The sequence below is a fragment of the Wyeomyia smithii genome, chromosome 1 (assembly GCF_029784165.1).
Source record: "Wyeomyia smithii strain HCP4-BCI-WySm-NY-G18 chromosome 1, ASM2978416v1, whole genome shotgun sequence".
In the NCBI taxonomy this organism is placed as follows: Eukaryota; Metazoa; Arthropoda; class Insecta; order Diptera; family Culicidae; genus Wyeomyia; species Wyeomyia smithii.
In genome coordinates, this window is record NC_073694.1 from 145120140 (window position 1) to 145145837 (window position 25698).

At 40.1% G+C, this 25698-nt stretch overlaps 1 protein-coding gene across 3 annotated transcripts in view; it reads right to left on the reverse strand.

Annotated features, from left to right (window-relative positions):
• LOC129718023 (uncharacterized) overlaps positions 1-25698 on the reverse strand; it is a 717449-nt gene that overhangs the window by 125361 nt on the left and 566390 nt on the right. For all 3 annotated transcript variants that reach the window (XM_055668402.1, XM_055668399.1, XM_055668401.1), the window contains exons 7-9: positions 10244-10450; positions 9152-9297; positions 8794-8944 (exon numbers count right to left, since the gene is read on the reverse strand). In XM_055668402.1, coding sequence (XP_055524377.1) covers positions 8794-8944; positions 9152-9297; positions 10244-10450 — 504 coding nt within the window. The remainder of the gene's footprint in view (positions 1-8793; positions 8945-9151; positions 9298-10243; positions 10451-25698) is intronic.

Below are 25698 nucleotides of genomic sequence, written 5' to 3' on the forward strand. Positions count from 1 at the left end.
GGCGAATCGCATCGCGCCGGCATTCGCGTTCTGCATAACCGTAGCCTTTGTTCCGTTCCCGTTTAATGATGTCGTATTAAATGTGCATATTACAATTCGGCAGCACTTCAACTTCTCATTTGCACAAAATTTAAAAATATCCAATGAACTTCATTCAAAATGTCAGACAAAAAGAAATTACAATACTGCCAATGAACGGTCAACGTTTATTTACTAGAAAAAATGACTGACACGCAAGCAGCCAGGTTATCTTTCTTGTAAAAGTATTCTACTTCAATCTTGCGGTCGTGGCTTTGCATACAACCTTCTTGTGATTTTTTATTTATCAAAACTTTAAACGAATCAATTTTTGGTAAAATACTTCTACAATTCCACTGTAAGACAGAGATAGAAACCTTCATATACGCAGTTGAATTAGGCATCGAAGGATACAATCGCTGCAAGGAGGGGCCATTGGGCAGTCAACTGCTTTAAAAATGATCTAACTGTTGGGAGGAATGCTGTAAGAAAAATTTTAATTGGATCGGGTACATTGAAATTGTCAAAAATCCAGTCCACAATGTCAGAAAATTTCACTAATCCAGAGTTTGTTTCATCAACTGGATGTGCAAAAGGAACAACTGGGGTTTTAGATGTTCCTGGCAGTGCTGGGAACTCCTTCTGGGACTTTAAATTTGCAAGCCCAGGAGGCGTTTGCTTCGGTTTTTCCGCAACACTGTTTGGTTTGTTCGTACTTATCATTACACTTTGGGAAATCTTAGGACCTTTACGGGGAAGTTTATGAGAAGAAACATTTTTCCTCTTCCTAGACTCCCCAGAATTGGCATAAGATGTTCCCGCTGATGAATCGTCAGAATCGGTTTCATCAGAGGACAACAGATCAAAGGGGTTCGATGTTATGGTAGAAGTGGTCACGGTCTTCTTCAGCATCTCAGCATAAGAACGCTTTGAACGCTCCTTAAGTGACCGCTTGATTTTATCTCTGCGCTGCATGTACACCGGGCATGTGGAGAGCTCATGCTGGTTTTCCCCACAGTGAATACATTTTTCAGCATCAACACTGCAAGAATCTTCTGCATGAGTCTCCTCACACTTGCTACATCGTGCCTTATTGAAGCAGTAGGCTAAATCATGGGTTGTTCCATCGTAAATGTTCTTGTCCTTCTCGTCGAGTTCCAAAAAACGTACGTCACGGCTGATAACGATTTGCCCAGTTGACTTATTCAGCAACCGATAAGGCTTACTGTCCGACGCGTATCCGACAAAGGTCATCTTAGTGGACTTGCCTTCAAATTTCTGTCTCTTCTGCGGTGGAACCCACACGTATGCATCACAACCAAAGATCTTCAAGTGTTGTAAATCTGGTTTCTGGCCGAACCAAATCTCGTATGGCGTCGAACCAATCGCTGATGACGGAAATCGGTTCTGAATATAAGTCGCGGTGTTTACGGCTTCCGCCCATGCACAGTCCCATCTCATTCAAGGTCCTGTTCCTTCTTTCAGCTGCGCCATTTTGCTGAGGTGCGTACCCAGCGGTAAATTCGGCCTTAATACCTTCATTGATATAGAATTTTCGCAGAACGTTGCTGGTGTACTCGCCATCTCGGTCTGTACGGATGACTTTTGGTTTTCGACCGAACTGAGTCTCTGTGAACCTCACATACTCACAAATCTTGTCAGCTACCTCGGATTTCTGCTTTAAGAAACAAACGACCGTGTAGCGGCTATGGTCGTCAATCATTGTCATGTAATACCGGCACCCGCCCGGCGATGTTGTCATAGGACCAGCAACATCACTGTGCACGATATCCAAAACTGCTTCCGATTTCTTCTCTACTGCTTTGGGAAACGGTGGCCGTGCCATCTTCCGTTCAACGCAGCACTCGCAAGTCTGCCGAATTTCGCAACTTTTGATTTTCATCCCAGAGGCCTATCCGAGTCGCTCTACTTCGCCAATTACATCCGGATCTCGGTGCCCCAATCGTCGATGCCACGTGTGCAGGCAGTCAGAATTATGGTGCTTGCCATTAACCATCAGCATCTTTTCTGCCACGTTTAGTCGATATAAGCCAGCCATGCGATCTGCCGTCGCAACTACCGACCCGCCGTGAACCAACCTACACTGGTTTGCATTTAATTCCACCCGGACACCCTTTTTAGCGAGTTTCGGCACGGAAATCAAATTGCCTTCTAGTCCCGGGGCAAAAATTACACCGATCAACGTTATCGACACTTTTTCGTTGCGTCCATTTACGCAGTTGATTTTACAGTCTCCGACGCCTGCTGTTTGCAGCATTTTACCATCAGCAGTCGAAATTTCCGGACGAACACTCTCATCGATACGCACAAAGGAACTGCGGTTTCTCGCCAAATGTGACGAGGCACCCGAATACATCACCCACGCACTATCGTCCTCACGCTGACCGGACCGTACCATAAACGTGAACGACTTTGAGCCGCTTTCGCGCACTGTTTTAGCTTTGGCCTTTTCCTTCTTCTTATCGTTTTTAGCACTGTTTTTAGCCAGGAACACCTTGCAATTCCGCATACGATGTCCCAGTTTGCCGCAGTGGTAGCACTATGCACCTTTTTGCGACGCACGTGTTCCACCCATGCGCAACGCTTGCTCGTCAAAACCGGAACCTTTTCGGAGCTTTTCCGCTTCGTCCATCAGTTTCACTTTCACTAAGGCCAGAGTGAGCTCGTCCTCGTTACGCGCTTCCAAAGCCGTCGTTAGCGAATTGAACGACTCCGGAAGTCCTCGCAGAATCAGCGCCACCTTCAGGCACTCCTTCATTTCGAATCCGGAATTTTCGAGACGAGCATACATTTTCTCGATTTCCGACAAGTAGGTCTCCATGTTATCACCTACCTTAAAGTTCTGATTCGTGATCTGCCGGAGAAGCGTCACCCGCTGCCCAAGCGTGGTCTTTTCGTGGTGGTCCTTCAGCGCCTTCCACGTATCCTTCGCCGACGTTTTGTCACGAATCAGTGCGTGTTGGCTCTCATCCTACATCAATTGGATCGTGACCAACGTTTTTTCGTCGCCCTCTTTCCATGCGGTCGTTAATGGGTCCGGAGGAGTTCCTGGTTCTACGTACGTCCAGAGCTGCTCCCTCCGCAGCAACGCTTTCACAGAGAACGACCATGATTGGTAGTTCAAATTACTCAGCTTGATGATCTTTGCCCACTCCATCTCTTCAAGAAAAAATAAAACAGCAAACTCTTCGCGCTTCAATTTTCCGATCAGGAGCTTCCGGCTGGGCTCCACAACCTGTTACAGTTAGGCAGAGAATCTTCGGGAACAAAAGGAAAAGACGTCTACTCTTGCTTGAGGTTGAACTAGTAATGAGGAAATTTTATTTTTCATTTGGTTGCTATACAAACTACATAACAACCAATTGCTAAGAGCTTTATGATGTTGCACTCCATCAAGGCGATGGTTGCCTAGATCTGTAAACAAAAACAAGATTTTCTGCATTTAAATCGACATACTCAACTTTTAACAGCTATGGCCCTTCTTAGGGACATCCTATCTCTTCGGTGACCTCTGCAAAGTTGTTAGGCATCTAAAATACTATACTTTTACATAATGTAGTGCATTATTAGATCACTATTGAGCTCTCTAGAAAGGTAAATGCAAAAAAGTAGGTTTTCCCATATAAATTTTCATACAAATTTCAAATACAATGCGCCAAGCAGAGACAAAAACAATCGACTTCCGGTAAGTTTAGGGTTGTTTGGGGCCCCGGATGGAACCAAAAAAACTTGGTTCTGGAAATTCGATCACATTTCTCCACCCTAGTTTGTATGTGCAACTTTTTATTCTCACTCACTTTACTCAGAGATGGTTGGACCGATTTCCATGAAATTAAATGCAAATGAAAGGTCTAGTTGCGCCATGGGTTGCTATTGATTTTCATTGTAATCGGATTTTTAGTTTAGAGGTTATGTATCAAAATGAAAAAATCACGAAACATCAATATCTCAGAAACCACACAACCGATTTCAATAAAACTGGTTTCAAACAATCGTACTGTCTCCGAAACCCTTAACTTTCAAATTTCGTAATGATTGACCATATGGTTCAAAAGTTATGTGAAGAAAAGTTATCCTGAGGTTGTTTAAACTCACTCATTTTTCTCAGAGATGGCTGAACCGATTTTCACAAAATTGGTATCAAATGAAAGGTCTAGTTACCCCATAGGTTGCTATTGAATTTCATTATAATCGGATTGCAAATTTGTCCGTTGTTCATAAAAATGTGAAATCACATAATGAAAGTAAACATATTGACTTTCTCCTAACGATCACCTGCTAATTAAGAATTAGAAAAATGATCCAAATGGCCGAATGTCATATACTATTCGACTCAGTTAGACGAATTGAGCATTTTCTGCATGTATGCATGTATAGGTGTACATGTGTGTGTGAGTGTGGGTGTGTATGTGTGCATGTGCACCTTTTTTTCGCACTCACTTTTCTCAGAGTCAGAGTGGTCTGACCGATTCTTCCTATCTTAGTGTCAAATGAAGGGTCTATTTGCCGCTTAGCTTGATAATGAATTTCATTGTAATCAAACTTCTAGTTTTGGCGCTGCGTCAAAATGTTAAAATCGCTCTAATATCTATGAAGCTATGAATATAGTTAAATTCAAATTGATGGGCTTCCTTTAAACAATGAATAACATAATGCTTAAACAGGTGGCTTGAAAGTCATAGAAAGAAACGTAACCCGGAGACTGTTTAAAACTATAGCTACGATCAAAATATGTGGCCTCAACATCATTTAAATTTGATATTGTACTATTTCAATGTTTGCGACCTTGCTCGGGATTGAAGTTGAAATTAAAAGTCATTTCCATCATTTCACTTTTTCTTTAGCACAAGTATTACGTCACATACTATACCTAAATTATTACTTTATGTATAATATCAATATTCTAGTACCTAAAAAGTGGATATACCTTCATTGAATTGTATTTGAAAATTTTAGGATGTTTTCTGGAAATCGGAAGCTGCAAAATCGAATTTCAAAGTGAAATATGGAGTTTACTCCCGGCTTGCAAACCCGGGATAATGTTTCTGAAAAACATTGGGTAATGTTTGTCCCTTTAAGGTTGCTTTCCAGAAATCGAAAGCTACTATGTATCTAGAAATTTTTAATGGGGTCTCAAGTTGATTTCTGGCCTCTGGGTGTAACGCTTCCGCAATACTCATAACAGATGATATTTGGCCATCTTAAGTTTTTTTTTCAGAAACTGAAAATCGGCATCTTCGCATCGAAATACCCGAATTAGGCAAAATTTGGCCAGTTTAGGATGTATCCCGGCAACCAGAAGTAGTCATCTGTATCTTTCGCGTGATGTATTTGAAACATATTAGTTTCATGGTATTTGCATATGTATGTCTTAATGTATGCTCATATGTGTGTGAATGTTAGGTTTTGAATGTTCGGTATAGTTGTGCTGTTAGCTATCAAATATGTAACCAGCAGACATTTTCAAGGAGTATTATTTCTCTTGAAACGTGTAAATCTATTTTAACATATAATAAGTTTGAATGAGAAAGGCTGGGTCTCACCGCTACACAGTGGTCTAAACTCGAAAAATCATGATCGTTTTAGGTTTGACTGTGAAATATTGATTTTATGTACCCAGTGTCTTCAGAAAGTTTATTCCATATAACAAGGCCTTTTTTTGGCGTTTTCGTTTTTTTTATCAATCCCCCTAGTAGTAAGATATAAAAATTATTTTTTTCTAATTTTCAAAATATCAGATTGCTTTCTTTAGCAAAGCTGTAGGAAAATTCATAAGAAAAAGAAATGCTGAACACTTTAATCTTTTGTTTGCACGTCTGATATGACAAAATAGAGTTTTACGAAGAACACTCCTCAAAATACGTTTTTCGTAATCGTAATCGTCGAAACAGTTCGAGATGTTCTAAGATTTTGTTCATTCTGCCAAACCTCGCATTTTTGTAGAATATATTGGTTTGCTATTTTTATTTGTTGTTAAGATATTTCTAGTTTTTTGCTGAAAATATCCATATTTTGAGTCCATATTTCTCCGAAGGTTGCAGATAGTATCAAACCAGACTGTATGCATTTGAAAGTTTGTCAAAAGAACTGCCTTACTCATAAGAGTTCAACTGTTTACAGTACCGAGTACTGAATGAAAGGAAAACACCCCTCAAAATGAGTTTTTTGTCCATAACTTTTCTGTAATCGTCGAAACTATTCAAGATGTTCTAAGATTTTGTTCATTCTGCTAAACCTCGTATTTTTGTAGAATATATTGGTTTGCTATTTTAATTTGTTGTAAAGATATTCCTATTTTTTTGCTGAAAATAGCCATATTTCGAGTCCATATTTCTCCAAATATTGCAGATTTTTTGCTTGCATTTATAATCCGATATATTTTCCACAGGACTGGATATAAATGTACTGGAGCGTTGTGGAGCCATCCTTCAAGCTGTTGCTTCTGATAAAACGTTGAACACAGAAAAATTCGATAGATTTTGCATCGATACGGCGCGAAAATTAGGGGAGTTACATCCATGGTACTATCTACCTACGTCAGTACACAAAATACTTATTCACGGTGCACAGATTGCTGACCACTTTTTGGTTCCGATAGGACAGTTCTCGGAAGAAGTACAGGAAGCATTGAACAAAATTATACGGGAAACACGTGAACATCAAAATATGGCTATTTTCAGCATAAAACTAGAAATGTCTTTACAACAAATGAAAATATCAAACCAATACATTCTACAAAAATGTAATGTTTAGCAAAATGAACAAGATCTAAAAACATCTTGAAATGCTTCGACGATTACAAAAAAAGTTATGGACCAAAAATTAATTTTGAGGGGTGTTTTCCTTACATTCAGTACTCGGTTGGATACAACTAGAAACAGCTGAACTCTTTCGAGTAATGCAGTTCTTTTGACAAAATTTCAAATGTATACAGTCTGGTTTGCTACTATCTGCAACCTTTGGAGATATATGGACTCAAAATATGGATATTTTTAGCAAAAAACTAGAAATATCTTAACAACAAATAAAATTATCAAACCAATATATTCTACAAAAATGCGAGGTTTGCAAGAATGAACAAAATATTCGAACATCTTGAATTGTTTCGACGATTACAGGAAAAGTTATGGACGAAAAACGAATTTTGAGGAGTGTTTCTCCTAAAATTCTATTTCGTCATATCAAACATACAGATAGAAGATTACAGTGTTCAGCAATTCTTTTTCCTATAGGTTTTCCTACAACTTTGCTGAAGAAAGCAATCTGGTATTTTTAAAATTAGAAAAAATAGTTATTATATCTAACTACTAGAGGGATTGATAAAAAAACCGGAAACGCCAAAAGAAAGGCCTTGTTATATAGAATAAACTTGCTGAAGACACTGGGTACATAAAATCAATATTTCACAGTCAAATCTAAAACGATCACGATTTTTCGAGTTTAGACCACTGTGCGCTAGGTGGATTAATTTGAGTTTTGAGCTTATTAATTAAAAATTGAAAATTTTCCAAAATGTTTTTTTTTTATCTTCCTGTTCAGACTGTTAATATTTTTTCCGTCTACAACTTCACCGAAGTTGCCAACCGTTGTAGTTTCAACAATATTTTTGTATTTTGTTGGAAAATTGTAACGTTTTCTTTATCATTTTCCCACGATGAAAGTGTCTGACCATATATGATTTTATGTTCCTACTTTACAATGTTTTATTTTTCACCTCATGTTTTAGTATGGTCATATTTTTCGTTCGCCTTTTCTATTATCTCTCAAAGCTATTACTCTATTTCTCTTTTGCCTTCATTTGTGATTTTTCACTTTCAATAAGCTTCATTCATCTTTCGTTAGTTTTCCTCTTTTTTGTTCGTAGTCTCCTTTTAATCTCTTACTTGTTATTCCCTCCTACTTAGGAATCCATTTTTACATCGTTATCGAATTCTTGTTTCCCATATTTTTTTCATATTTTACTTGTTTTTAGTTTTCTGTTCATATCACCCTCTCCTATTTCATTTTACCTTGGTTTTTGATTTCTGATCTCTCTTTTATTTTCTGTTTACCGCACCCTTTTTTAATTTCCCATTTCTTAATACATAATACTTGTCTTAATACATGCTCCCTTCCCTATGTTGAATGCCTTATATTTTTTACATTTATCTCCCCAATCCCCAGATTTCTTTTATTTTGTCATGTTTTTCCTCCTTTTTTGTTTTCCAATTCTCTTTGCCCACTTTCCACTTTTTTTATTTTTTGTCTTATCATGGTTTTTATTCCATTTATCTCCTGACTTTAATACTTTTTTTTAAATTTTTGGGATTGCATTCATCATATTTTTATTTTTATTTTATTCATTCTCCTCTAACCGAAGTTTTTTTTCGTTAAAAACGCTTTGCAATAGTGGTTTAAACGTAACAGAAGAATAAATACCCTTGGAACAAGGGAATTAATAAATGCAGTTAAAAGCCAAAAAGAGAGTGTGAAAAACTACATCAACAAAGCAGATGTTTGAAACTATCAGCTCCCAGTCAATGTGTGATAATTTTTAGGTATGGCATTTAAGAAATTTTCGAAAAATAGATTTTCAAGTAATTCAAGTTTGAAGTTTTGCCACGCGTACGATTTTGAATGGAATTGTTATAATTACGGTACAAAAGGGTTAAAAGTTTCCAACCTCTCAAGTATATCTCCAGCGGATTCAATCACAGTTTCCCCTCTACCAAACAGCCGCCTTCTGCCAGAAAGACATCCCGAAACAGTACTTACACATCACATTCATGATGATGGAATCCTCCAAGACAGAGTTTTGCAGCCTCGGGTTGGAACCCTCGCACTTAAGGATAGTTCCATCATCCTCCGGTTGTGGTCGAAAGGACAGTACCGACGTGGATGTCGAGCTGTTGGTTACCGTTCGTATCTGCAATTCGAAAAAGATCTCAGCAAATTGTAACAGTAGGAATTAGCACAATTGGCTAACGGGCTTAGTGGTTAGGTTTAAATGGATTGGATTGGTAGTTGTTGAGGGCAAGAAATTGTTCGGATTGAATGGATATGGAAGATGGGACGGAAACATGCACCGAAGGCGTGCTACTATGGCATTAGGAAACAGCAGCAGATAACCTACTTTTCCTTTGGCGAAAGGACGGTTGTTTTGCATCCACCTAATCTCGGTGTCCGGAACTGATCCTTCCACATCACAGGATAAGCTGTACTCCTGGTCCGATATTAATTGTTTAGGTTTGGCCGACAGGGACGTTGCTACTGGTTTCACTAGGGAAGCATGGTGTGAGAACGGGATGATGAAGAGAAGAATTGAAAATCAAGTGTCGTTAAGAGATTTATGTTGAATTTATTTTATTGATTTTATATTGTTAAGATGCTGCTGGTCGGATTGATTGGCTTCAAGTTCGTTCAATGTACGGTTATCAAACATACTGTCGATTGATTATTAATCCATCATCATGTTTTTTTTCTGCACTGCTTTTCACGTTAATTGTCCTCTTATATTTGCTGATTCGAAGCCGAGGTGAGTGTGAAGCTTTCTACTGTGATTAGTTCAAAAGTATACCGATATCTTCATCGTTATGAAAATCAGTGCACGATTGCTTTGAAAAGTGCTTCCAACCAGCATGGATCTCGTTATTGTTTACTTGCTAGTTGATTGAGTTTAGAGGGATTGTTGAGACTTTCATGCATGAACATTGCTGAGATTATTGTGATGTTGTAGAAAGCATGTCAGGGATTTTCTAGTAAATGTGTCAGCATGCCAGGGTAATAGTTCTATGCATAGAGGTATTGATCGAACTCTCGAATATTTAAAAAAAATAATGCTATATCGATCACCATCACCGAGGCATTAAAACAAGCTCGATGATCGAAGCAAAAGCGTACATTTTAATACCATCTGCAAATTTTAAATATTGGTGCTTCGCACTCTGATTTGAGTAAATTGTTCATTCCAAACTTTTTTCTGAAATCCATCGGCAATATCCTGCATTCGAGCTTTTCAATAAAAAAAAAATCAGCAGTTTTGAACAATTTGCCACTACCCACACCTCACAAACATGTCCTGTAGCAGATTGTAGCTCGCTGTAAATAACAAGCAAGCCTACTGCTAACGGCATCAATTCAAACATTCTAGTTTTTTTTTCCACACACAGTCTGCCGACACTTGTCAATCGTGTACCACGCTCTGCTGACTGTTCCGGATACTTACGTAGCATCTCCACTCGGACGCTCCGTTCCGCCGGAGGTACCAGAATCGTGTTGGACGCTTGACACTTGTATGTGTTGTTCAGTGCAGCACGCGTTATTTTGTGGATCTCCAGCCGATTCACAGTCACATGTCGACCCATCGAAACGCCGCCACCTGTTTGCATCACCTCCTCGCCATTCATCCACGTTACGGTTGGTTCCGGACGACCTGCATGGGGTTGAGCAGGTTCAACGGCGTGAAACATGAAAAAAAAGATAAAAAACGGCACCTGGTTAGCAACTATTTCGAATGAAAAAAAAAATCTCTGAAGGTGAACTGATGCTACATGTTGGCAACGACACCGACGGCCAGTTTTTCATATTGGCCAGAGCGTAGGTTGAGAACATGAGTTGAATTTGCTACTTCAATCTGAGTGGGTGGAAGAAACTTGATGGTCATCACAATATTTTATGGAAAAACAAAAAGTAACATTACTTTTGTCACTTTGTTTTTGAATAGTATTTTTATAGTGAATTTTATAGCAAAATTTTATTGTATCAAAGATTATTCAGAACATTTATCTAGAAATTTGAACTAAAAAACGGATTCACTATCTGAGAAACGACGCAATACGAGCTGCAACCTCGAACTGCATTTCGCGTATCCACGGTGATGATTGCCATACCACTAAGCAGTATAGCTTTGAGAGCAGTAGGAGGAATTGCTTCCTATGAAGAAAAAAAAGCTTTAGGCCACAGCACCATGGCAGGCCGAATGGCTGTCTGTTTGGAGCACTGGGTACTGATAGAGCTGCAGAAAATACAGCCGGGAGGAGTTTATGATTTAAAAACTTCCGGTTAAAGTGATGCAATTCTCGATCGCGCCAAATGAAACCGGTCGATAAGCACCTTCACTGTAGAATGCACCTGGATATCAATGTGGTTTCGCTGGTGGACTCGGCATCCTTGCAATTAGCTGGTCGAATGAATACAACGATTTAGCGTTTTTTACAGAAGGACTACATGTATGGTTGTCTTTTTTTAACCTTTTAAATTGCAAATAAATTAAAAATTTCGCCAAGAAGGTTGGTTGAATTTATTATTTCAATAGCAATTTGCTCACAGTTGTTCAAATATTAGAGCTTGAACAAACCTCATTATTAGGGTGAGATTAAGTTGGATTTCTCAGTCTTTTTTTAAAGATATGTCATATAAGACGATCTGTGTAAACTGTACGACGTGTTGCCCGTTTTGGTAGCCTTTTTCAAGAGAAGCTGTATTTTATAGTAAAAACGTTGGTGTGAATAAAATTTGGTTATTTTGTTCCAATATGTTTTCGCTCAACCCCCAAAAACTAATAATGAAGCGTCACGAGTCTGGCATAAGTTACCCTCCTACTACGTAAGGATACCGATGCTAAAAGTATACAGGAGTTCAAGCCCTCACTCCTGAAGTGACTCTCCAGCTTAAAAACCTGGACGAGATCATCGAAGGGTGCGACATAGCACAAGCCTTCGAGCGAGAGTGTGGAGTGGTAGTGACCGCGGAGGCAGTTCGTCTCCACAGGGGCCCGGCCGGCACCCAGGTTGCTACCATAAAGCTTCCACTAGCAGAGGGTAACAAGGCCCTGAAGAAGACCACGTTGAAGGTGGGTTGGTCGGTCTGCCCTCTGGGCACCGTCCAACAGCCCGACGTTTTTTTTGAAGTAGAATACTTCTCTCAGGAAGTTCGGCTACATAGGGATGTGAAATGAAAATCTAAAACCGAAAAAAGTGAAAAATATGTCCAATTTCAAATGCTAATAAATTGTTTAGTATTCGATGGATTTCCTTCGTTCTTGCAGCAATAGATTGGAAAATTTTCTAAGATTCTTGCCAAAATAAGATAATTGTAATTTTATTGTTCACACTATTGTACTATTGAAAATAGTCAAGCCTTGTCAAAACGTACCAACTTTTTTTGCCTTTTTCAAGGCAATTAAAAAAATAATTGAAGGTTAATAATTTTCTGGCATCAACACAAGCAGACATTTTGTACGGGATGCAATCAAATTCTGTTGTAGATGTCTAATTTTCACTTTATTTAGTAAACCCCCCACTGTAAGGGGCAGCGCAAAAGCTGCGATCAGCATAACCGACATTGAATAATAAACTGCCCTGTTAGAACGCATTCACAAAAGCAGTTAGTTCGACTATGCAGAGCTAATATGAAGTCGATTCAATCAATCAGCATAAACAGAATTTCGTCGTCTCCCAGTTGCCAAGTTGCAACATGATGCAACACGCAACAGCGAGCAAACGAAATCGCTTGATGTTACAAACCGCAATAAGATACGGGTTAAAACCGTTGCGTGTGTGAGAGCACCATCGGTGTTCATTCGCTGGATACAAAAATCAAATGCGAATTGTGGAATAATTCGTCTAAAGAACCCTTCGGCTATGAAAGAGTGTTTCTGGGAAAACTAGCTACATTCATTAGTCGGAAGGTGAACTGGATGGACCGTCCACAACGTTGACAGCAGTAACAGCAGATATCGGCACTCAGCAGTAACAGACCATAGCAACGGGTTGCGCCTGTGGCTGCCTTCAAATTAAACAAATCACTTGCCCTGTGGTTGGTCACCACGTCTCAGGCCTCTGCCAGGCTGACTTTCGTACGATAGCGGCGGTATTAGCGGTTGATGCATTTGCCAACACTTACTCCAGTAAAGCCGTGTCTAATTTTCAATGTGAAAACACCTTTCTATTATGTTGGCCGTGCGCATTTGGCCTCTGCCAGGCTAAACGCGAAAAGCGGCGCGAACCGATTTGCCCGGCCGTAGGTTAATGTACAGTCGTAAGTAGAGCTGTGTAAAAGTATTCTACTTCAACCTTGCGGTCGTGGCTTTGCACACAACCATCCTGTGATTTTTTTCTTGTATGGACTTCCTCACTGCGACCATAATCGTAGATTTATTGTGCGATCAGCTTCAGGTGCTTTGAGCGGGGGCATAAATCCTGGTCTTGCAAAGGGCCCGACAGGTCCAATTTATGCCGTCGCTGTGGTGGCGCAGGCCACAAGGCACGGGACTGCGGTGCACCTCCCAAGTGTTTGGTATGCACCGGTAAACGGGACGCCAAACACGCCATGGGAGGCCCCAAGTGTCCGGCTGCACGGCCGGCTACTAAGCCGCAGGCCTGAGGTTGATACAGTTAAACCTGAACCGCCGCTATGCGGTGTAACAGTTGCTACACCAAGCAGCTACTGAGTCGTTGTCGGACGTGGCCATCGTCTCGGACCCCTACCGCATCCCAACCGGAAACGGTAACTGGGTATCGGATAGGTCTGGGAAGAAGGCCATTTGCACGACAGGCAGGTCTCCGGTTCAGGAGATTGTGTCGACCTCCAGAGAGGGGTACGTTATAGCCAATGTGGATGGAGTATTCTACTTCAGTTGCTATGCTCCGCCAAGTCGGTCTACCGAAACGATCGCACAGATGGTCGATCAAGCAACCGTGGAACTGATGGGTCTATGGCCGTTGGTGGTTGCGGGCGACTTCAACGCTTGGGCTGTCGAGTGGGGAAGTCGCTGTACAAACCAGAGGGGCCAGGTCCTGTTGGAAGCTTTGGCAAAGCTCAACTTAGACTTGGCTAACGTTGGTACGAAATGTACCTACAGTAGGAATGGTGCGGAATCGATTATCGATGTGACATTCTGCAGCCCGAGACTGATCACGAACTGGAGGGTAGACGACAGCTACACGAATAGCCACCACCAATCGGTCCGCTATGAAGTAGGTGTGCGGAAGCAAGCAGCGAGTAGGGCCAATATTCCATCCTTCTACGGCTGGAAAACATTGCATTTTGATGCAGATGTTTTTGGGCAGGCAATTAGATGGAAGCACGAAGGGGGTGAACCACTCCCGGGTGTGGACCATCTAAATTCGTTACTGTCATGGACGTGCGACGCCATGATGCCTAGGTCTCGTCCGCCTAGAGAGGGTAGACCACCGACATACTGGTGGAGCGAAACGATAGCCGGCGTACGCAACGCATGCCTCCATGCAAGACGGAGGATGCAACGCGCGCGTTCCGACGAGCAGAGAGCGGAACGCGGTGCCGCATTCAGATCCGCTAAGGCAACGCTTAAGAGCGCAACCCGTAGAGGTGAGTGCAAAAAGCACGACTTGCCCTCTCCCTGAAGTTATGCCTAACGGCGGCCCCGTGGAGACCAAGGGCTTTAGCTGTTCCGCTTAAGGTTGCTCAGCACGGGTAAAAGCAGACAGGAGTTCAAAAAACGACTCGTTTTTCTCATTCCAACAAAACGATCGGGAAGCCTGAAAGAGACAAGTTCCAAGATCGTGAAAATGGCGGGTAAGAACGAAGCTTAAGTGTACATTTTACGTTCTCAAACAGAGCGGAATCATCAGAAAAGTTTTCATCAACAAGGCCTTAGAGTTGAGGCTTTGTTTGACATTGAAGAACAAGCATTCATCGACGGAATAATGACAAAGCAGGTTCTCTCGGTAGGTGGAGATCCACATTTGGTGTCGCGATGGTTTACGGTAAAATCAAAGTTTTCGAGTGACCGGGACAGATCTTAATTCAATAATAAATAAAAGAGAAATTGACAATGCGTACTGCTTAAAACGTATGAAGTTACTTCCAAACTGCCTTGAAATAGGACTTTTGCCGTACATATCTTTTTTGATGTAGAATTATGTCTCTCAAAAAGATCTCTGGTGTAAAATGATAATCTAGAAACCGAAAATGGGACTAAATTTGTCCTGTTTTAAACCCCCACTTGTTTTCAAAATTTGTTTATCGTTCTCACAATCTATCGAAAAATTATCAACGCATAGCTTCAAACGAGTAGAAATCGTGTACAGCTGCAATGATATGGAAACTGTACTGTACAATACAGCTGCCATCATTGGCATGTTTTTTCTAGACTTCACTTTCTATTACTTTTTAACAGGAGCTTAATAAATTGTTTGAGATACAGGTGATCTTGAAAAACCTTTACGTTCAAGACATCAAATTAGTCTGTGTTCGTGGAAGCTACAATTAATTGACCTGTTCTCGAGGCGAATGAACTAACACATGGCTTAAACCTCGTTAAAATAAATAAATAAATAAATTGACATGTTGGGACGGGAAGACTGTTACAAAATGTTGATGCTATTATAGAGAATATCACAGTAAATGGTTGGTGTCTACTGATGTCGTCTTTGCTGAGCATACTCGCATGTGATTGGTTCGAAAATTTACCTTTGAATCTTTTATCAATTTTTACCGCAGAGTGATGGAATACAAATAATAACTAGCTTATTACAAAATTGCCCAACATTTTATCTAGCCAGCAGCTATTGTTATCCATCATGGGATTATGCTGTTGAATTTCCATTTGAAATCTGAACGCACATTTGCCAGTTTCGTCGTGGTGCCCGTGGTTATGCCCCAAGCAGCAAAACTTGTTTCGATTATGAACTTTGTGCATCACAGCAACAAATTCTTATGCGAAATTAAGTTGCAGTTACATCTCAGTTTTTTATACAATGACGAAAAAAGCGCATGAGGTGGAGCCAATTGCAACATTTTCGTTGTTTCAACACAAGCTTCAAGAATAAAACCGCAATGTGTATGAACTAATGCATGGAATTTGATAACAACATGGTAAATGCTGCATGGTAAATTTTCAGCTACGAAGATGCATCGTAGGGCGCATTAGAAACTTCATGGCGTTGTGGTAAGATTGTTAAATGGCAAATGGTCAGAATGGAAAGAGATTGTCTGTATAGCGATTTATCTTTGATTATTTCCTGAAATTTGAGGATTGAACTCCTGCTATCAATTTCTTCACTTTTCACTTTCTTCACTTTTCTCGTTTGTACTATTTACGTCATTTGCTGTAGAAACACTTGCGAGTTCATGGCTTAAATATTGCTCCCCTTATCATGCTAATGGTCATCCTACCCGTTTCAATTTTGCTTCTGGGTCAGAATTCGTGAAACGGATCACTAAAAATCGCGATGTCTATTTTTTCAAATAAGTATTTAAAACTACAAGAGTTTCACTCGGGAAGTTCATTTTCCAATTTTTATTGAATTTGAGTAAATTTACAAGTTGTTATTGTCATTTGAAATTTAGGTCAAAATTGTTTTTAAATAGACATAGCCAGGCCCGGATTTGAGGGGGGCAAAGGGGGCAAATGCCCCGGGCCTCCCGATGCAAGGGGCCCCCTAGTCTTAGGGCGACCTTTTTTTTTGCTCGTCACCTTCCAGAACGTTACCTCCATATGTTCTTAGAAAAAAGGGCCTCACAAACAAATTTGCCCCGGGCCCCCCACCGTCTAAATCCGGCCCTGGACATAGCTTTAAAAATATTGCATCGAATTTGATGAAATTTTCACAGCAGATGCATCCTGAGTTGTAGTTTACGAAAATATTTTTTTGAAGAAATTTTTTTTTTCAATAGTAACTATTTAAAACAATATGTTGAAAATCTATGTTCTGGGGCACTGAAAAATCTGAAAAAAATCACAAGTATTTTTGACGAAATTTAGAAACTGTCCCTGAAAATTCCGCGGTGGTGATATTTTTTGATCAAAAGATATGGGCCTTCAAAGTTGATGCCAAGCGCATTTTCAAGCGAGAAGCGAGTGAGCAGTACTACTATTGACTATCCCAGTTTCAGTTATATGCAAAAATTCAGTAAGGTTTGTAAAATTAGTTTAATAGTAATGATTTTTGGTCGCAAAATAGTCAAAATAAGCTTAGTCTGTTACCCAACTTAATGATGAAGACAGTATATTTTATGCCCCTTACAACTCGCAAGCCTACCTACACATTTTACTAAAAAAATAATGCAAAATTTAGTTAGGGGACAACCGTACAGAACGCATCAGCGGGTTAAGATCGCCCGTGCTATTACTTTTAGCCATTATGGTGCAGTTTTTGGTATGAGAACTGAAGAAAACTTGGTTTAGGAGCATTTCTCGCTTGAAAAATGCGTTGCGGCACCAACTTTGAAGGCCCATATCTTTGATCTAAAAATATCACCACCGCGAATTTTTCAGGGACAGTTTCGAAATTTCGTCAAAAATACTTGTGATTTTTTTCAGATTTTTCAGTGGCCCAGAACATAGATTTTCAACATATTGTTTTAAATAGTTACTATTGAAAAAATATTTTTATCTTCAAAAAAAATATTTTCGTAAACTACAACTTAGGATGCATCTGCTGTGAAAATTTCATCAAATTCGATGCAATATTTATAAAGCTATGTCTATTTAAGAACAATTTCGACCTAAATTTCAAATGACAATAACAACTCGTAAATTTACTCAAATTCAATAAAAATTGGCAAATGAACTTCCCGAGTGAAACTCTTGAAATTTTTAATACTTATTTGAAAAAATTACACATCGCGATTTTTAGTGATCCGTTTCACGAATTCTGACCCTTCTTCAATTCATCAGTACCTCAGCGTGATAATGAATTTCAAAGCAATTTGTCAAATTTCGTTTTAGAGACCCACACTTTTTGGACGACTTCTAGTCCAAGTACCCAAAAGTTACAACGCAGTAAATAACCTCATCTCAAAAACAAATATAAGGCGAACGATCGGGCAAAAGTTGCTGTTACATGGCTTCAGAACATGACAGCAACTTTTAGAAGTATTTTTGTGTGTTTGTTTTTTGTATCTCGCAAGCATCACGTTGGCAACCTATATGCTCCACCCACTAGATCTATTCAGTGAAGGTTAGGTTTTCAAATGCCGTTTACACGTTTCAACAACAAATCCAACCTCGCGAATTACGTTGTTGGTGTGAAGATTTTTGAAGCAGCGATGCAACTTTAGTTGTTGCTTGTTTCTTTTCAATTTCATCGTAGTAACAAAAAATGTTTCTCAAAACCTCGGAATTTCATTAGTGCAACAAATGATCACAATTTTTTTTTATTATGTTTCAATTGTTGCTTGGGGCGGTTAGCGATGTCGGTCGGCATGCTCTCCCACATGGTTGTGAAATCTGGTTCGATTCCCGATCAGGTCGAGGATCTTTTCGAGCTGAAAATTTTCTAGACTCAGTACTGGGGACGGTATATCGTTGTAATTATCCTAAAGCATGCAAAATGTGCCAAAAACAATATCGATAACGAATTCTCTCAACTAATCTAGTTGATCGTGACCGCTATTAGCCCTCCAGGCTAGCGTGCGATATTGTTGTTGTTATTTGCCAGGCTCGTTTTCAATTTTACAAAATGTTTCCCACAATAAAAACAAAGACGTAATCCTACGTCAAAATGTACTAAAAATCGATCGGAAAAGAAGTGAATGAGCAATAGGGTGGGGTCAAATGATCGATTTTCCAGAGCCAAGTTTTTTTGGTTCCTTTTGGGGCCCCGAACAACCCTTACTTACCGGAAGTCGATTGGTTTTGTCTCCGCTTGGAGCATTGCATTTCAAATTTGTATAAAAATTTATATGGGAAAACCTCTTTTTTGCATTTACCTTTCTAGAGAGCTCAATAGTGATCTAATTATGCACTACATTATGTAAAAGTATAATATTTTAGATGCCTAACAACTTTGCATAAGGCACTGAAGATCTGGGATGTCCCTAAGAAGAGCTATAGTTGTTCAAAGTTGAGTATGTCGATTTAAATGCAGAAAATCTTGTTTTCTGCCAACATTAGCAATGTACCGACGCCAGTAGGATTCCCATCAGAAATAACCTGTTGTAACGAGTTTATATACTCAGCTGGATCAAACAAACAAATTCAGGTCAATATTTTAGGCGTAGGTAGAATCTACAACGTGTTTCAGAGGTTACTTGTGATGGAGGTCTGACTAACGCCGGTACGGTGGGAGTGTTGACAGAAGAAATGATTTGCAACATAAATTTCGACATACTCAACTTTAAACAGCTCCAGTATTTTTTTTGGGCCATCCACATACCACGTGGACAGCTTGTGGGGGGGGGGGGTTGTGGAATGTCCACGGTCCTTACAAAAAAATGAATTTATATGGTCCACGGGGGGGTGATAATCGTTAAAAATCTGTCCACGTGGTATGTGGATGGCCCCCTTTTTAACGATTATTACCCCCCCCCCCCCCCCCTTTGATGTCTTCGGCCAAGTTGTTCAGCATCAAAAAACCTACAATTTGAAGTCATGAAACCTATGCTTTGAGCCGCTTTGAGCTCTTTAGAATGGAAAATGCAAAAACGTTGGTTTTTCCATACAAATATCCATATAAATTTGAAATGCAATGCGCCAAGCGGAGACTAAACCAATCGACATCCGATAAATTTAAGGTTGCTTGGGGCCCCAAATAGAACAAAAAAAAACTTGGTTCTGGCTTCCCCACCCTAATGAGCAATCACAAATTCGCTTTCTGCTCGCAATGCCAATTTTAGATCCGTGTTGAAAGTGGCTCCGCCAGTTTTCAAGTTATACCTTTTCACCAGTAGATTCGTATTTCTTCAGTTAACAATGCGCGTCACAAAACTCTCCTAGAGACCAAAGAATCTTCTGAACCATATACAAGTATCAAAGGAAAAATTTGGTGTTACTGAAAAGGTTCTGATTAAAGAAGTTTTCGTAATTATTCAGCTAATATGTTCAATGAATCCTCCATACCGAAAACGAAACTCATGCTGAGAAATATGTTCTATGTTAATGCGCGTAAGTTATGTCTGCTGATAAGAAGTGCAAACGCAAGAAATCATTCCTGAAGAATTCATGCAGAAAAATTCCTGCTCGAATAATTGGGTATTTAACTCAGTTATGCACTTAACTGAAATGCCATTCCATTTGATTATCTGTCCCCAATTGTTCAACCCCATTTCCTATCACTTTGCATCGTTTACGGTGACACGGTAACCTGTTACATCCGCAAATAATGCACCACATCGAAAGAAAAAAAACAACGTTGCACCATGTGTGCAACCAGGCAGCCGGAAATTTCCAATTAGACTGTTCCGAATGAATGCAGCTCGAGCAGGGCCAGGCATTCCATATTTTTCAATTATTACTATTATTGTTTTCAATTAATAATTCATGAAACATAACTAACCTGTCACTCATTCGTCTTGCTGCCTACGGTGCAGCTTTTCCGTGAACTTCGATACAACTGGTGATTGTGTGTTGCAATAGGAGGGCACTTTTGGCTGTACTGCTCCAGTGCCAACACATGTATCAAGTAGCTTTGAGCAACTATTTCTGGCATTTTCCTAGTACCTAGCTTGGTACGGGTACTTGTTAGGTACTGGGTGCAAATTCCTCCCACTAGAGTAATATGGGGGTGGACAAAACGTACCGATCGAGACCGTTGTTGTGCACTTTCGATTTTTGCTAGTGTGCGTTTCTGATTTGATTTCATGCCTAACAGTGGTATACTATTTCTGCACTATTTGATCTCTACTAGCACCCTTTACCCAAATACACTCTATTTGAAAACACGTTGTACGCGCGTTCCAACCGGAAAGTGCCCGTCCTAATTCTATTTAGATATCGCCCGATGCTAGTTAGTAAAACTTCGGGCGATTCTGTTCATCCCCAGCAGTCGGGTGCCATAAACGATGTGGCTGTTCGTCCGTCTATCAACCGAACTAGAAAATGTAGAAATTTTCGACGGCCGCATCGTGTACTCTGTTCTGTGGTAATAGAATTGAAATTGCATTCACACTTCTGAATGATATCCACTCCAGAGTTAGAGTCACTGCATCACTAGTCTGGAGAGCTGGGGTTTTAGAAAACAGTTTGAGCTATCACATGTAATACCACAATCAAGCCATTTTGTATTGTGATTGTGTGGTTATGGAATAAATATCGAGTTTGGTTCTATTATTTCAATGAAGAAATTTTAACATGGATGATTGTGAAAAACTGCAATACAAATATGTATTCAGATCGATTTCTCGATTCGGACATGGGTAGTTAAGAACTTTCGTAGTCCGCCAGCCTAGTAATGTAGTGACTCTATCCCATATTTGTTTTGAAAATAGCTATGCACATTTCAAAATCATTTCTACCCTTCAGTCCGGTTAACTTTTTGCATGAAGGGAATCTATCATCAATGCCCATGGGTAAAAGATATGGCAATGTGTTTGTTGTTGAATGAAAAGGTTACACCACACCAGGATTGCACGGTTTTATTTTCGATTGGGCCTCGCAATACCGCTGGACATGTGAATCATTTTCAAACGAATTATTTAATGTTTACCCTAGGTAAATCCTATTTCCGACATCCACTTACAACACAGTAATGAATTTGGCCAATTCGATACGGTACGCACGAGGAAATGAATATTCCATTGGTAATTTACAGGACATTCAACGCAGTGAAACGAAGGTCGCGTTTATAATAAGCTGCGGTTCACGGGCGTGGAGCTGGACTGCAGCTCATGATTTACCATTCCAAAGGACCGCTCGAATAAATTGGAATCCTTTCAGGAAACCCCTCAACCACGCATGTGAATATTTGTACTGTAAGCTCACAAATGCGTTAGGAGTACGAATGAATAATTGCATTGGACAGAAATTAATATTTTAGCAATCTGTATTATCACAGCTGATGAAATTCGACCGACTAAATTAGTTTTGTTACTGTCGCGCCGATGGGGTGCTGATACTACACGGTTCAGTCGTTGCGTTCCGGATCAAACGACGAATACAAAGTTGTGAAAATTTTACCTGCAGATGTCGATTGTTGTCCAGTAAATCCACATTATCGAACTAGGAACAACATTATAGCGTTAGGGTGAAGCGAAATTGCAAAAGTGAGTGTTGTAATATTGAAACAAAACGAAATTGAATTTGATTAAGAGTACAATAAAATGAAGAAGAGTACACGCAAAAGTTCAAACTTAAAACATCCAATGTGTCCTTCCGATTCGCACAAAATTTGCTCTGACTCCGCCCAACCAATGCGTGAAACACATAACGCAAAAGTTGTACAAGGGATTCATTGACAGAGATCGAAATCAAAATATGTATCATATACACAAAAATCGTAATGTCTCGGTGAACTTCGGCTTCGGGCGAACAATTAGCTTCGAGACGCTCAAAAAACCGTTCTTGACTTTCGCGAGCCGGTGCGTATTAACAGCCAATAGCGAGCCTTGTTGCCGCAGAAGTTATTGACGCTGATGCCAGTAACACGGAACCGAATGCATGTGAATAAAACCAGAGTCATAGTTAAATGCAAAATGTTTTGAGCAAATCTAATGTTTTTGTTTAATATTAATGATCGAATGGTGTTTTCAAATGACCTGATTCATGAACAGACAATAATTTCTTTAATTTAGTCAGTACCCAGCTTATCAGTATTGATTGCTGGTTGCACTGTTTAAACGATGCCAGCCTTCTGAGTATCGGTTGATACTTTATAAGTGTAGTGGTTTGTAGCTAGCAATACTTCCGGTTAAAATTTAGAGGTTTTCTGAATTTCTTAGCTAATTTCTATGAGTCATAGGTGTTTTTCATGTATAAGTTTCGTGGAACCACGATAAATCGTGAATTTCACCACACAACAACAACACATATCACATTTTTCATTGTTAAGATCCTTGAGAAGCAAGAGCAATCCTGTTAGCGAACTACTGTCGACTGTGAAAACCTGTACTAGCCATGGGTCATCGATCTGTAACACTCAAATTCTGAGTTCTCAGTCGAAATTTCTCGTAATTCATTAGATTGGACCTTGGATTCCACGAAATGTTGATATTGGACACTGCTCTCTGTCTGGCCCGATTTGAGCGGGCTGAACGTTGCTCATCAATGAAACCTGGCAGCGCATTTCACGTTCGAGTGGGGCATAACTTGTCCGTTTATATAACCTTCGACCACCACCGATGTAATGGCAACACCAAGTGCAGCGCACTCGTACCGAAACTCCCTTTGAGGTACACATGAAATGAGTTTAAATTGTTTGGAATGTGAATGGTACAAATTAAAATTCCAAATACCTCCGTGTGAATCATGCTGCGAAAGCTTGAATTGCATACTCCACATCGGAGAGGGCCCCGCACCTAAGTCGGCACGGCAAGTGCTAAAGACTGGACTCGGTCTGTACCGCTGTCGTTGTTGTAGCCGAATATGTTCCATTGCGGGGCATTTTCGAAACGACGATAACCGTATGCAACCGAGGGCTCTGCTGTCGATGATCCTGGACAGAATTGCTGCAGTACGGCTACAGGGTGAATTCCGGGCAGTAGTGCAGTAAGCGTTTCCGAGAATCGAATGTTTAAATTCCTGTTGGTCGAACCTATTTCATCACCGGTGAAATGTGGCGAGAATGAATGTTATGCAATATTCGCTTCGATTGAAAGTGTTATTTTGTGGAAATAACTTCCTGGTAGGTAGCACTTTTTCGGTTCCGATTTATTTGTTCTATTTCGAAACGATTGGTTAGACATTATGCTGGTGAAGCTCCGAATTTCTAGATTCTGTTACGAATGTTGATTGTATTTTAGGCAACGTAGGTAAATGCTCGAGGTAAAACTCGAACAGAATAGAAATTTCAAAAGTTATATTTTTCGATCGAATTATGTTGGAGTTATTTAAGTGTCACGGGAAAGGTGGCATAAGACATGATCAGCCCAAAACTAACGAATATACCAAACAATATCGGAACACTCAGGTTAATGAAATTTACATCCGTGGAGAGTTTAAAGAAAATCTTCGCTGCATAGAAACAAAGATAACTAGAACAAGATACCTAACTTCCATATTTTTCATACATTTCGAATACGACCGATTTCCGACGGTTAGTGCTGCCATCTGATGACTTGAATTCTCATATAATTGTCACTATGAGCAAAACCGATTTATCGTGCATAGTCCGTCATCGATCGTTGAGCTGTTCAAGATTGTATATGAAAAGGGTGTAGCAGTTTGGTCAGCTCGACGCTTAAGATAACATGCAGAATAATGATATTGTCATTTTTCGCACTAAATGCTATTGCCATATTTTTGCACATTCAAAGTACGAAAAAAAAGTATGAAATTGACTGTCGGAGTGGGGGTTTATATTGAGGGGTTATATTTTTTTTCAGGTCCCATTCTACCAAAACTTAAAGTTTGATATGTCACAAGCCTGGTTTCAGCACCATTGTGCATATGGACAGGTTCACCGGGGCACCGGATTTTTGCTTTATCAACCTCGGCAAGAGTGGAAAATTTGGCTGTAGGGCGTGCTCATAGCGGTTATCGGGAATTTCTGATGGTACGCTCAATTTTAAATGTTGCGCTGATTATTCTTGATTCTTTCGGAATGTTTCGTGTTTGAGAACTAAAGATTCGTACACATTTTTATCATTTTTCTGATGGCAGCACCGTATAGTCGTCCATGGATACTGAAAAAATTGTTTCACCTTTCAGCAGTTATAGCTTGGTCTTTTTTTTTTGTTCATCTATAATTTATTTGACACGGCACAAATACAATTTAATGTTTAACGGCGCCAATTATATCTGGTAGCTTACTTTCTAAAGTATCTTAATAACTAAAAGCAAATTTTTTATCCTCGCTGTCGACTACGAGCTGAAACTAAATGTAACTTAAAGCTATAATATTTTGCATTAAAAGCACTGGTTTACTGTATGATGGTTTTCATTGCCATAGGTAAACACATGTTCCGCTGCTGGGCCAAGATATTACGGACTGGCATATTGGGTTGTCTCCCTCGGGCCTTGAGAGTATCGTGCGGGTCTGATTGCTGTTTCCGGATCCGCGGTCTTAACGTGTTCTTGTCGCTAGGCTGGATGCAGGCGGTAGGGGGTAGGACTAAACTGGGGCGTGGATGGATTTCAGGAAAACGTATATAAGGGACATGTAGGATAGGTCACGGCTCGTCAAGACATCACGAACAGGAACAGCCGACTGCCTACCTTCGGCCTGCAGGGAAGCTATTAATTTAGACCTGGCGTCACGGTGTACAGGGCATGACCAAACAACGTGCTCTATGTCGTGATAACCTTCACCACAGGCACAGATACCACTTCCCCCGAGCCCAACACGACGGAGATGCGCGTCAAATCTATAGTGATTGGACATAAGCCGGGACATCACGCAAATGAAATCCCGACCTACATCCAACCCCTTGAACCACGGGTTCGTCGACACCTTGGGGATTATGGAATGTAACTACCTTCCCAGTTCCCCTCTGGTCCAAGCATTTTGCCAACTGATGATCGTATTCTGACGTACAAATGAGAAAAATTCATTAAAGGCAATTGGTCTTTCATAAATTCCACCGTTTGTTGTGCCCACCTTAGCCAAAGAGTCCGCTTTTTCATTGCCCGGTATCAAGCAGTGAGAAGGGACCCACGCTAAGGTAATCTGAGTAGATTTTTCGGATAAAGCACTCAGATGTTCCCGTATTTTCCCCAGGAAATACGGAGAGTGCTTAACATCTTTCATCGATTGGAGAGCCTCAATGGAACTGAGACTGTCCGTAAAGATGAAATAATGGTCCGTGGGCATTTTTCCGATA